The sequence below is a fragment of the Engystomops pustulosus genome, chromosome 4 (assembly GCF_040894005.1).
Source record: "Engystomops pustulosus chromosome 4, aEngPut4.maternal, whole genome shotgun sequence".
Classification (NCBI taxonomy): Eukaryota; Metazoa; Chordata; class Amphibia; order Anura; family Leptodactylidae; genus Engystomops; species Engystomops pustulosus.
Genome location: NC_092414.1, coordinates 226,213,318 through 226,228,576, shown reverse-complemented (window position 1 = coordinate 226,228,576; position 15,259 = coordinate 226,213,318). Strand labels below are relative to the sequence as shown.

Sequence of the window (15,259 nt, the reverse complement as noted above, 5' to 3'; positions counted from 1 at the left end):
TAAAAGCATTGTCACCTCCTGTGTCCTCCTCCTCATAGATTGTAAGCTCCTGTGTCCCCTCCTCCTCATAGATTGTAAGCTCTTGTGACCATTGTACAAGCACTGTCACCTCCTGTGTCCCCTCCTCCTCATAGTGCTTGTACAATGGTCACAGGAGCTTACAATCTATGAGGAGGAGGACACAGGAGGTGACGGTGCTTGTACAATGGTCACAGGAGCTTACACTCTATGAGGAGGAGGACACAGGAGGTGACATTGTCACCTCCTGTGTCCTCCTCCTCATAGATTGTAAGCTCTTGTGACCATTGTACAAGCACTGTCACCTCCTGTGTCCTCCTCCTCCTCATAGATTGTAAGCTCTTGTGACCATTGTACAAGCACTGTCACCTCCTGTGTCCTCCTCATAAATTGTAAGCTCCTGTGACCATTGTACAAGCACTGTCACCTCCTGCATCCCCCCTCCTCCTCATAGATTGTAAGCTCCTGTGACCATTGTACAAGCACTGTCACCTCCTGCGTCCCCCCTCCTCCTCATAGATTGTAAGCTCCTGTGACCATTGTACAAGCTCTATCACCTCCTGTGTCACCTCCTGTGGTATATACCATATCAGACTCCTCCCACTCGGCCTTGACGTGTGTTACCTGGATACTACATGTACCTTGTTGTATCTAAGTTGGAGTAGGTAAAGCCATAGCAGTCAGGTCTCTGGTGTTCATGGTTTATTGAATACAATCTGTTAGTAGATGGGAGGCTTTTCCTCTACATTGAGTCTCGTGAGTTTGGGCCTTCAGATATAAGTGAAGTTGGTTAGTGTGTATACATAGATAGAGAAATGGATACAGGAATATAGTGTCTTATCATTTGCAGAATATACTGTGTACAGATGCTGGAAGACGGTTTTCAGGCTTCCTGAGATGCAGACCACACGATAGTCCCTTTAAGTGGTCATGGATATTATTGCCATCTTGGATGCAACATGGCAGGTCCTCCCCTCTAGAGTCTTACAAATTCATGATAGGTTCAGGAGCAAGTCCCTTTTCTAGATGAGACCCTGTTTTCCTGGGGTGTTGTCATTGGACACTTCCTTCATGATGGTGCAGAGTTGTTGCAGTCTCCATCGTCCTCCCTCACCGAGCTCCACGAAGCCTAGCACTTGGTTTCGGAGTTAGTTTTCTCTTTGGGGACAATTTAATAACATCATGAAGAGAAGGCTCCTTGTAGAGAGCCACTGCAAGACAAAAGAGTGTTTGCATCAGTCATATGTCACGGTCATGTGGACCTCTCCCTGGTCATCACCTATTCTCCTATAGACTCCTCACTGATTGTCATTCATCTTCTTGTAGGCCTCTCAGTCATCTACAGACCTTCCAGTCTACATGTGGACCCTCCAGTTATAGCGCTTCTCACGCAGATGCAGAAGCTTGCTAATCTAAAGATTACTCCAGTCATGTCCCCCCTTTGTCGTCGACCCTAATAAAAACAATTCCAAGTCCACTGTGCTGCAAGCACAACCCATGTCACCGTAGATTGCTTCCAGCTTCAGCTCGCCCTACAGTAGTCTCTCCAATTACAGGTTTCTCGGTGGGAGCTCACCCTCATCTAAACTTTTCCTAGTCATGAGTTGCTCCCCTTCAGGATTCTTCTCGATCTCTGCTCCACCATTAATTTCTTACCTTCACTCAGCTTTGGAAGGAAGTGACCAGCCGGTCTGTGTTTCTTCACCCGATTACCCTCCATTGCCCTTCCATCTTTGTTAAGACCCAGGTACCACCCACGGCCGGAGCTACGCTGGCGATAAAGTGTTGAGGAGTAGGTGACAAAGTAGTTGTCAAAGACGCTCTCTTTGAAGCGACATTCAGGAGTAAAATGAATCTAGAGCGAAGATAATGGAACACACACAAGCATCAGATGTTTGCCATTGGCACATAGAGTAGATGGATGAGCACCCTTCGAGGGTGGCATGGGAATGTGCACTCGCCTACATAATAAGAAATGAACGCTTAGTGGAAAATGTAGCGTTACATGGTGTTCTTTCACTGTGAAAACGCGATAAATGAGGTCATTGTGCCTTATTATAAACCACTAATGTACTTCACTACCGGAACAGAAGTCGTGGAAATACTAACGTTGTCGATAAAAAACCAAGAAGACCCAAGATTGAGAAACCTACACCGCCTGCAGAAGATGAAGTGTCACCAAAGACTTCCAGATCTCTGAAGCTCATTATAATAATATAAATATTCACATGACACCCAAGATATCCAGATCTATGACGCTCCAGACAAATCTAGAGCAAGATCCTTCAAGATGAGGCTGCACTCCTGACATTAAAGGCATCCTATCAGCTCCTTAGTCGATGGTCTGTTTATGCATCATGGGCTTAATGATGAGAAACCTTTACTTTATTTATATACTGGTGAGCATTTAGTGTCTTAAGGGCGTGGCGCGTCGGCCTTGATGGACAATGCCCCGATTCCCCAGTCATTCAGAGCCTTCTCCAGGACACTAAACCAACATCTACAAGAAGATACATTCTACATGAAGATTCTCCAATATATTGAGGCTTATACACGACCTTCAACCAGGGTAATACTGAGACACTAAACCAAGATCCAAGGCCAAATGTTGAGCCCAATTTATCATCAGAAATTGATTGAATAAACCACTAGCAGTAGGTTGGCAAACATCTGAACACATTCCAGATCATGTTTCCTTCAGGCCAAAGTTTGATGGAATCATCCAGAAAATCAACTTTGATATGAGATGCAAGTTGATTGTATAAAGTCATGGAGGCGTGGATTTTCCGCAAAAAGCCCCCTTCTGTGTAATTGATGGTCCTGCGTCCAGAGACATCACAACAGATCTGCTGAAGTCTGATGTCACAGAGGAGGAGGCGTTCAGAGCTCCCCATTTTGACTTCAGTGTTAGAGGGGTTGTTGGAGACTGTATTAAAAAATGAAAAAAAAAAAGGTGGCCGGGAGGGAGTTACTTTAAAAAAAATAAACATTTACTTACCTCCCAACACCCTCCCAGCGTCCCACGATGCCATCACTCTGGTCTGTGCCCCATGTAAACTAAGAGGGGCACGAAAGTGGCTTTGCATTCAGCTTCCAGCTGGCCGAGATGGCTGGCCACGCCCAACCGTCCCCAGCGTTGTATATGAGCGTGGCCAGCCACCTCGGCCGGAAGCTGAATGCAGAGCCACTTCTGTGCCCGTTTGGCTACATGGGGCACGGACCATAACAATGGCATCGTGGGTCGCAAGTAATTTTTTTTTTTAACCCCCTAAGGGACTTTTTTGGCCTTTAGGACACGGTCCCATTTTTCAGATCTGCCCTGTGTCACTATAAGTGGTTATAGCTTTGGAACGCTATGAGATATTCAGGGGATTTTGAGAATGTTTTCTCGTGACACATTGTTCTTCAAAGTAGTTTAAAAATTTTGGATGAATCTTTTGTGTTTAGTATTTAAAAAAACACGAAATTTGGTCAAAATAACTCGTAAATAACCCCATTATGGAAACTACACCCCTCAACGTATGAAAAAGCACTTTTATGGAGTTTGTTAACCCTTGAGGTGTTTTATTGGGGTTAAAACAAAAATGAAGGTGCAGTCTGCAAATTGTAAGATTTTTTTGATAATCCATTCATTTTCGGTGGAAAATTAAACGTTTGTAATGGATTTGAAAATGAAAAAAGTTTTGATCCCCAATTTCTCCCGAGTGCCGATCCCCCATATGTGGTGGTGACTGCTGTATGGGCGCACGGCCGGGGATAGAAGGGGAGGAGCCATCCAGAGCAGATTTGCATTGTCACATTGTACAGGATATTATTTTTTTTTATTTTTTTTAATGTGGACCTATAGGGGCTTATTTCTTTTGCCACATGAGATGCACTTTTTTGGTAGGTAATTTTGGAACATCTATAGCTAATTGGTGAGATTTTATTAACTCTTTGTTGGTGGAGGAAATGAAAATCATCAATTTTTAGGAAGATTTTTTTGTTTACCATAACCTGAAATTGGTCACCACGATTACGAAAATACCTAATTTATATAGATTTAAAATTTTTTCCCATTTTTACTAAATAAAAAGTAATTTGGCGACAATCTAGTTCATGTTAGCATCACCGTCTCTCATATGCATACATTTTTTATTTTTCACCTCACAGATCTGGTTAAGGGCTTAATTTTTGTGAGAAGGATTGTTCTTTTTAGTGTTCTTATTTTAGAGTGCGGAACATTTTTTAATTACTTTTTAGAGCATTTTTTTAAAGGTAGTAATTAAAAATGATCTTTTTTCGGAACGTTTTTTGCGTTTTTTTTTCCCGGTATTTACTGTACAGGTGCAGTAATGTTTCTGTTTTATTATACAGATTGTTACGGATGCGGCAATAGCAAATATGTGGCGGTTTATTGCGTTTATGCGATTTTTATACTTTATTAAGTGTTTTTATGGGAAAGTGACATTTTAGGGGCTTATATTTTTATTTTTTTATTTATTCTAACGTGTAAACTGTTTTTAACTTTTTTTACTTGTATATACTTGAACTTGTCCAATACACTTCTCTACAATACTAATTTATTGTAGAGCAGTGTAAACTGTCTGAGCATGCAGACCCGGATGGGATCTGACTGCTGCGAACATCGGGCAGCCCCGGGGCACTTTGCAGACCTCGGAGCTGCCCAGAAGTGGATCGGATCCCCCGGTAAGCGGCACGGGGGATCCAATCCATTGAGGGAAGACCCTTACACTCTGCGGTAATGCTTGTTCACGGCATGTAAGGGGTTAACACTTGCAATCAGAGTCGGCTCCGATCATGAGTGTTAGAGTGCAGTGTCAGCTCTAACACGAGCCGGGGCCAGAAGCATCTAACAAGAGGTACGTACTATAACATCCTGGTGGGGTTAAGCAGCCCCCTCCTGGCCACTATTGTTTTTTTTTTATATAGTCTCTGGCAACGTCTATAAACTCTCAACCTCCTTGACTTTATAAAAGCAATTTACATCTCACTTCAAAAGTTGATTTTCTGGATGATGCCACCACACGGGATCATGAGAGAAACAAAAACTATAAACTATATAGTAGTAGTGGTTTATTAAGCCAATTGCTGATGATGGGTTCCCTTTAAGACCTTCAACTACAGTCTTCTCCAAAGCCTTGGACAAAGCATTCAACTAGAACCGACATTCAGTAGAAACATTTTCCAACATATTGAGCCCAACACAAGACATTCTAGGGTTATATGAAGAAAGATTAGCTTTTCAACCTGAGGCTTCTTCAAAATATTGGGGCTCATTTACTTACCCGGCGTGTTCTCCGACGAGGATTCGGGTCTTCTGGCAATTCAGCAAGCTCGTGCGTCCAACTTCTTGCAGGTGTCACTGCTGCGTCGAGGTCCGCTGGAGTTCACCATCTTCTCCCTGGTGCATGTGAGTGCTTGATTTTGCGGCACACTTCGTTTTTTAAATTCTGCGTTTTTTCTGAATCCGTCGGGTTTTCCGACGGCCACGCCCTCCCCCCAATTTTTGTTGCGCGAAAGCCGCCGCGATTGCGCCAAAATCCAACCGCGTGCGGCAGAATTTGGCGCAAAACGGAAAAAGTCGGGAAACCCGACGAAAATGTGGCTGCAGAGCCCTTAGTAAATGAGCCCCATTGAGTGCAAGGCGAAGCATTCTGCTAGAGTCTTCTCCAACTCATTGAACCAACATTCAAGAATAAAACATTAGGGCCATCTCCAAGATACTGAGTCCGCCTACAAGAAAATAATTAAACTGGAACCTCCAGAACATTGAGAAATTCAACTATAGCCTTCTGCAGGACACTGAACCAACATTCAACTACAGCCATTTCTAAAGTATTGACCTGCAGCTAGAGCCTTCTTCAGGACACAGAGACAATCTTCAAGAAATAAACAGTGAACTGTAACATTATGTAAAATACTGAGACCTATCGAAGATCCTCCATACAAAGCCTTCAACCAGAGCTTAACTAGACTCTTCTCCAGGGCAGGATGAGAAAATTTCTCATAGATAATATCATAGATAATATTTGCGTTTTCCCGACGTGTTACCCGAATATTTCTGATTTTCCCTGAATTGCCCCGCACACGATCGGATTGTGGCGCATTGGCGCTGGCATGCACGCGACGGAAATCGGGGGCGTGGCCGAATGAAAACCCAACGGATTCGGAAAAACCGCCGCATTAAAAAAAAATTGTCGCGGGACTCCGCTTACCTGCACCAGGTATAGGCTCGTGCATTCCGGCGGACCTCGGGGAACTTCAGCGCAGCAGTGCCACCTGGTGGACGGCGGAGGAACTACCTTAGTGGATCGCCGGGAGACCCGAATCCACCGAACAGAACGCGCCGCTGGATCGCGAATGGACCGGGTAAGTAAATCTGCCCCCATTGAGTCTAGTATGATGCATTCTATTAGAGCCATCTTGGAGACACCGAACCAATATCCAAAACAAACGTTTTAACTATGGTATGGAAATGCTTTCTCCGGGAAAACTTTGCCTCTGTACTACCTTGTACGGCAGCCGCCTATACATCAAGCATGACTATGGTAGAAAGCCTAACAACATGATGCAAGATAATGGCCAAACCAGACTCCCAACTGTGGACATCCCTGTTTCAATGTGTTTGCATCTCATCAGAACGATGTAGGGAACCAAATTTGGCCAAGTGAGAGAACAAACACCAGAATTCCTAATGGAGAATGCGTGGCCTTTAGGCATCCACACAGCTGCAGAGATGGCCTTTAATCTACCTGATGATGCTGTAGAATACTTATAAAATATCTTTATTGTAAAACAGTAAAAAAACGTAGTCTACAGCACGGTCAAGAACACGGGCACTCGGTAGACCGTCTACTACACTGTATCCAGGGTAATCGGATATAACCTTCTCTAAGACGACTAAAGAAAGACCAGACATTCAACCAGAGCTTTCTCCCAAACGCTAAACACCCAAGATGGGACTCGCCAAGAAGCCAACATCCAACTGTAGATGAACCTTTGTAGAGATGCTGAGCTTACAGCAAAGATTGATTCATCCACCTGCACTAGGAGATTGTGCCACGCCACTGCGTTTAAGAGACCACTAAACTGTATTCATGAATGAGTCTCGGGCTGGGGACACTGCCGAGCTGGGTGCCACCGGGCTTGTGCTGCACCACATTCATTATTGTGATAATGAATCAGACCTGGTCTAAACTGTGCACCACATTTTGGCGCAAACTCCATGATTTTCTTGCGACTGGCAAATGTGAAATATGACCACGACGCCTTTTGTGAGGCTATGGCCCTTTGTAAGAGGAGTCTGAAAACGGCCTAGAAGCATTCAGAAATGTGTCGGAATTTAGACATTGTTTTTGGCACAAAATGTCATTTTTGGGTGCAGAAGCCATCATGATTTCCCCCCATTATGTTTAGTAGATTGTCAAAACAGCTACAACTCAGACTAAGCCAATTCTTTTCCTTCCGATACACGATGCACAATCATGGGGAGATGCCGCAGTGTAGATCTTTCCATGGATGCTCCATATGGATGAAATGTCTGGTGGTAATGAGATAAAGCCACTCACTGAGTTATAGAGACGTCCCTCTGAATTCATGGCCACATACTGACAGCTGGCCGAGCTCTGTATGGCAACAACTCGAAGACCCACAGGGATAACATTAAACAAAGCTTGAGACAAGGAATAGAGAGAACAAGTACAGAATTAAGATGAAAGAAATGCTTCATGGACCTGTGCACTGTGTTGTATGGGCTCCTGGGTTCTGCAACCTGTCGTACAGGGGCGCTCCTAGGTTCTGTCCCCTGTTGTACCAGATGTGCTTCTAGTAACCTGTCAAGCCCAGTGTGATTGTAGGTTTGTTTCCATGGTTGCGCTCAGAGCCTCTGCATCCTGCAGGACAGAGGGTGCGCTCAGAGCCTCTGCACCCTGCAGGACAGAGGGTGGGCTCAGAGCCTCTGCACCCTGCAGGACAGAGGGTGCGCTCAGAGCCTCTGCACCCCGCAGGACAGAGGGTGCGCTCAGAGCCTCTGCACCCCGCAGGACAGAGGGTGCGCTCAGAGCCTCTGCACCCCGCAGGACAGAGGGTGCGCTCAGAGCCTCTGCACCCCGCAGGACAGAGGGTGCGCTCAGAGCTTTTGCACCCCGCAGGACAGAGGGTGCGCCCAAAGCCTCTGCACCCCGCAGGACAGAGGGTGCGCACCCTGTAGTTACTCAGGAGTAAGCACATGTGCCCGGACTCACTAGTGGATCTTTAGCAATGACTGCAGAACCAGCGATTGCCCTGTGCTAGCACCTGCTGCCCGGGTGTGAGTATCACGTGTATGAGAGTTGGTGCCACCCAGGGGTCATGTGTTTGTTACTGTTGTATCCATCCTGCCAAGGCTCTGCTCTGATTGGTCGCTTGCAGGGAGCTCTGCAGGAGATGATATAAGGGATCTGTGTGTACTGTCCTGGGACCGTCTCATCCCAACTCCGCTAAAGCCCTGGCTGGGATCTATGCCACAAGCAGACAGGACCATTGCCGGAGCTGCAGGAAGGACCATTATCAGCCTCTTACCTGCTGCCAGTAAGGAAACTAAGTAACGAAATATTCTGATTGTCCAATGTGATCCCTGGCTGTGATCCTGCTAACACCCCCTCCCCCTTCATCTGCCCGGGGATCTATTACCACACACCGGGGGTGCTCCAGGAGGATCCCCTCATCTACACCACAGCCTCCCCCTACATCTGCCCCGGGATCTATTACCACACACTGGGGGTGCCCCAGGGGGATCCCCTCATCTACACCACGGCCTCCCCCTACATCTGTCCCAGGTTCTATTACCAAACACCAGGAGTGCTCGAGGGGATCCCCTCATCTACACCACAGCCTCCCCCCTACATCTGCCCGGGGATCTATTACCACACACTGGGGGTGCCCCAGGGGGATCCCCTCATCTATACCACGGCCCGGGGATCTATTACCACACACTGGGGGTGCCCCAGGGGGATCCCCTCATCTACACCACGGCCCGGGGATCTATTACCACACACTGGGGGTGCCCCAGGGGGATCCCCTCATCTACACCACGGCCCGGGGATATATTACCACACACTGGGGGTGCCCCAGGGGGATCCCCTCATCTATACCACGGCCCGGGGATCTATTACCACACACTGGGGGTGCTCCAGGGGGATCCCCTCATCTACACCACGGCCTCCCCCTACATCTGTCCCAGGTTCTATTACCAAACACCAGGAGTGCTCGAAGGGGATCCCCTCATCTACACCACGGCCCGGGGATCTATTACCACACACTGGGGGTGCTCCAGGAGGATCCCCTCATCTACACCACAGCCTCCCCCTACATCTGCCCCGGGATCTATTACCACACACCAGGAGTGCTCGAAGGGGATCCCCTCATCTACACCACGGCCCGGGGATCTATTACCACACACTGGGGGTGCTCCAGGAGGATCCCCTCATCTACACCACAGCCTCCCCCTACATCTGCCCCGGGATCTATTACCACACACCAGGAGTGCTCGAAGGGGATCCCCTCATCTACACCACGGCCCGGGGATCTATTACCACACACTGGGGGTGCTCCAGGAGGATCCCCTCATCTACACCACAGCCTCCCCCTACATCTGCCCCGGGATCTATTACCACACACTGGGGGTGCCCCAGGGGGATCCCCTCATCTATACCACGGCCCGGGGATCTATTACCACACACTGGGGGTGCCCAAGGGGGATCCCCTCATCTACACCACGGCCCGGGGATCTATTACCACACACTGGGGGTGCTCCAGGGGGATCCCCTCATCTACCCCACGGCCTCCCCCTACATCTGCCCGGGGATCTATTACCACACACCAGGAGTGCTGCAGGGGATCCCCTCATCTACACCACGGCCCGGGGATCTATTAACACACACTGGGGGTGCCCCAGGGGGATCCCCTCATCTACCCCACGGCCTCCCCCTTCATCTGCCCAGGGACCTATTACCACACACTGGGGGTGCTCCGGGGGGATCCCCTCAACTACACCACGGCCTTCCCCTACATCTGCCCGGGGACCTATTACCACACACTGGGAGTGCCCCAGGGGGATCCCCTCATCTACACCACAGCCCCGGGATCTATTAACACACACCAGGAATGCTCCAAGGGGATCCCCTCATCTACACCACGTTCCGAAGATCTATTAACACACACTGGGGGTGCCCCAGGGGGATCGGTCACTATACTGCAACCTCTGCCTCTTCTGGCCCTGATGGGAGTGGACCCGGCCCGTTCTGGACAAAGCCCCCGGGACATATCCTGGTGCCAGGCCGTAACTGCAGGGAATCCAGCCGCCCCCACACCGAGGTCAGGCCCCAGTGGGTGGACATTGCACATGCAGACCTTGATCATTCCAAATGCCTGACCACAATACTCACTGTAAGGGCTCAGCTCTTCCTTCGTTCCGGAAATTGTCCCATCTGGAAGAAACTGCAGAAAGAAACCCATTCTGCTTAACAAGCGGGTGACTATCCCCTTCAGCTGCGGCTCTGGAGAAGACAAACAATCAGGATCCAAGAAAATCCATCACTTCTCCTGCACAACCTGAAGATAATAACCGGATTCTCTCCTTGTACCGACCCCGACCTCCATAACTGCCTCCTCCGGGAACAAGAACCTCATCCATTATCCCGGCCGAGGACGACCCAGAAACACTGGCAGAACCGAGTGCAAACAAGGTACAGGAATAGTATATACAGGACGGGGTGTAGCGTATATATAATGTACAGGAATAGTATATACAGGACGGGGTGTAGTGTATATATAGTGTACAGGAATAGTATATACAGGACGGGGTGTAGCGTATATATAATGTACAGGAATAGTATATACAGGACGGGGTGTAGTGTATATATAATGTACAGGAATAGTATATACAGGACGGGGTGTAGCGTATATATAATGTACAGGAATAGTATATACAGGACGGGGTGTAGTGTATATATAATGTACAGGAATAGTATATACAGGACGGGGTGTAGCGTATATATAATGTACAGGAATAGTATATACAGGACGGGGTGTAGCGTATATATAATGTACAGGAATAGTATATACAGGACGGGGTGTAGCGTATATATAATGTACAGGAATAGTATATACAGGACGGGGTGTAGCGTATATATAATGTACAGGAATAGTATATACAGGACGGAGTGTAGTGTATATAATGTACAGGAATAGTATATACAGGGCGGGGTGTAGTGTATATATAATGTACAGGAATAGTATATACAGGACGGGGTGTAGTGTATATATAATGTACAGGAATAGTATATACAGGACGGGGTGTAGTGTATATATAATGTACAGGAATAGTATATACAGGACGGGGTGTAGCGTATATATAATGTACAGGAATAGTATATACAGGACGGGGTGTAGCGTATATATAATGTACAGGAATAGTATATACAGGACGGGGTGTAGCGTATATATAATGTACAGGAATAGTATATACAGGACGGGGTGTAGCGTATATAATGTACAGGAATAGTATATACAGGACGGGGTGTAGCGTATATATAATGTACAGGAATAGTATATACAGGACGGGGTGTAGCGTATATATAATGTACAGGAATAGTATATACAGGACGGGGTGTAGCGTATATATAATGTACAGGAATAGTATATACAGGACGGGGTGTAGCGTATATATAATGTACAGGAATAGTATATACAGGACGGGGTGTAGCGTATATATAATGTACAGGAATAGTATATACAGGACGGGGTGTAGCGTATATATAATGTACAGGAATAGTATATACAGGACGGGGTGTAGCGTATATATAATGTACAGGAATAGTATATACAGGACGGGGTGTAGCGTATATATAATGTACAGGAATAGTATATACAGGACGGGGTGTAGTGTATATATAATGTACAGGAATAGTATATACAGGACGGGGTGTAGGGTATATATAATGTACAGGAATAGTATATACAGGACGGGGTGTAGCGTAAATATAATGTACAGGAATAGTATATACAGGACGGGGTGTAGCGTGTATATAATGTACAGGAATAGTATATACAGGACGGGGTGTAGCGTATATATAATGTACAGGAATAGTATATACAGGACGGGGTGTAGCGTGTATATAATGTACAGGAATAGTATATACAGGACGGGGTGTAGCGTATATATAATGTACAGGAATAGTATATACAGGACGGGGTGTAGCGTATATATAATGTACAGGAATAGTATATACAGGACGGGGGGTGTAGCGTATATATAATGTACAGGAATAGTATATACAGGACGGGGTGTAGCGTATATATAATGTACAGGAATAGTATATACAGGACGGGGTGTAGTGTATATATAATGTACAGGAATAGTATATACAGGACGGGGTGTAGTGTATATATAATGTACAGGAATAGTATATACAGGACGGGGTGTAGTGTATATATAATGTACAGGAATAGTATATACAGGACGGGGTGTAGCGTATATATAATGTACAGGAATAGTATATACAGGACGGGGTGTAGCGTATATATAATGTACAGGAATAGTATATACAGGACGGGGTGTAGCGTATATATAATGTACAGGAATAGTATATACAGGACGGGGTGTAGCGTATATATAATGTACAGGAATAGTATATACAGGACGGGGTGTAGTATATATAATGTACAGGAATAGTATATACAGGACGGGGTGTAGTGTATATATATAATGTACAGGAATAGTATATACAGGACGGGGTGTAGTGTATATATAATGTACAGGAATAGTATATACAGGACGGGGTGTAGTATATATAATGTACAGGAATAGTATATACAGGACGGGGTGTAGCGTATATATAATGTACAGGAATAGTATATACAGGACGGGGTGTAGCGTATATATAATGTACAGGAATAGTATATACAGGACGGGGTGTAGCGTATATATAATGTACAGGAATAGTATATACAGGACGGGGTGTAGTGTATATATAATGTACAGGAATAGTATATACAGGACGGGGTGTAGTGTATATATAATGTACAGGAATAGTATATACAGGACGGGGTGTAGTGTATATATAATGTACAGGAATAGTTTATACAGGACGGGGTGTAGCGTATATATAATGTACAGGAATAGTATATACAGGACGGGGTGTAGCGTATATATAATGTACAGGAATAGTATATACAGGACGGGGTGTAGTGTATATATAATGTACAGGAATAGTATATACAGGACGGGGTGTAGTGTATATATAATGTACAGGAATAGTATATACAGGACGGGGTGTAGCGTATATATAATGTACAGGGATAGTATATACAGGACGGGGGGTAGGGTCTCCTGTTGTCTTCTTACCGGGATCTTTTTCCGGATTTCTCCTTTGGTTCCCGCACAGTCGGACCTTGGAGACGAGGAAGAGCAGCTGCTTCTGGCACAAGGACTTGGTTCCCCGGGGACAGACTTTCCTCTGGGGGGGGACAGGGCGGGTTCCTCCAGAATCTTTAATTTCTCTCTTCTGACGGATGAGAGAACTAGCGAGGGCAGCCATCTCCCCCCCAATACGTTACCTGCCCCCTTCTATGTAATCCTCCATGTGCAGGAGTCCTCCACCTCCCAGCAACGATCCTAATTGTCCTCCGATCTTATCAACATCAGTCTCCTGGCGTCCCGAGCCTCATTTTTCCGACACGGAGTCCAAATTCATCAGCGATCGCCGTCTCCTCCTCAATGTTTCCTCCCCCAGTGCTGCCGCCTGCCCAACATCCACCCTCTACCCCCCGTCCTGTATATACCATCCCTGTACATTATATATACACTACCCCCGTCCTGTATATACTATTCCTGTACATTATATATACGCTACACCCCGTCCTGTATATACTATTCCTGTACATTATATATACGCTACACCCCGTCCTGTATATACTATTCCTGTACATTATATATACGCTACACCCCGTCCTGTATATACTATTCCTGTACATTATATACGCTACACCCCGTCCTGTATATACTATTCCTGTACGTTATATATACGCTACACCCCGTCCTGTATATACCATCCCTGTACATTATATATACGCTACACCCCGTCCTGTATATACCATCCCTGTACATTATATATACGCTACACCCCGTCCTGTATATACCATCCCTGTACATTATATATACGCTACACCCCGTCCTGTATATACCATCCCTGTACATTATATATACGCTACACCCCGTCCTGTATATACCATCCCTGTACATTATATATACGCTACACCCCGTCCTGTATATACCATCCCTGTACATTATATATACGCTACACCCCGTCCTGTATATACCATCCCTGTACATTATATATACGCTACACCCCGTCCTGTATATACCATCCCTGTACATTATATATACGCTACACCCCGTCCTGTATATACCATCCCTGTACATTATATATACGCTACACCCCGTCCTGTATATACCATCCCTGTACATTATATATACGCTACACCCCGTCCTGTATATACCATCCCTGTACATTATATATACGCTACACCCCGTCCTGTATATACCATCCCTGTACATTATATATACGCTACACCCCGTCCTGTATATACCATTCCTGTACATTATATATACGCTACACCCCGTCCTGTATATACCATCCCTGTACATTATATATACGCTACACCCCGTCCTGTATATACCATCCCTGTACATTATATATACGCTACACCCCGTCCTGTATATACCATCCCTGTACATTATATATACGCTACACCCCGCCCTGTATATACCATCCCTGTACATTATATATACGCTACACCCCGCCCTGTATATACCATTCCTGTACATTATATATACGCTACACCCCGTCCTGTATATACCATTCCTGTACATTATATATACGCTACACCCCGTCCTGTATATACCATTCCTGTACATTATATATACGCTACACCCCGTCCTGTATATACCATTCCTGTACATTATATATACGCTACACCCCGTCCTGTATATACCATTCCTGTACATTATATATACGCTACACCCCGTCCTGTATATACCATTCCTGTACATTATATATACGCTACACCCCGTCCTGTATATACCAATCCTGTACATTATATATACGCTACACCCCGTCCTGTATATACCAATCCTGTACATTATATATACGCTACACCCCGTCCTGTATATACCAATCCTGTACATTATATATACGCT

At 45.8% G+C, this 15,259-nt stretch overlaps 1 protein-coding gene across 3 annotated transcripts in view; it reads right to left on the bottom strand.

The window, feature by feature from the left end:
- Positions 1–703: 703 nt before the first annotated feature.
- The window catches only part of FGF11 (fibroblast growth factor 11), a 34,350-nt gene continuing 19,794 nt past the window's right edge, over positions 704–15,259 (bottom strand). For 2 of the 3 annotated variants that reach the window (XM_072150086.1, XM_072150088.1), the window contains 4 exons: positions 10,446–10,556; positions 7,590–7,693; positions 1,675–1,873; positions 704–1,229 (listed from right to left, as the gene is read on the bottom strand). In XM_072150086.1, the coding sequence (XP_072006187.1) occupies positions 1,129–1,229; positions 1,675–1,873; positions 7,590–7,693; positions 10,446–10,556 (515 nt within the window). In that variant the 3' untranslated portion in view covers positions 704–1,128. Of the gene's footprint in view, positions 1,230–1,674; positions 1,874–7,589; positions 7,694–10,445; positions 10,557–13,405; positions 13,831–15,259 lie in introns of those variants that run through there. The other variant, XM_072150087.1, reaches the window with a different exon arrangement.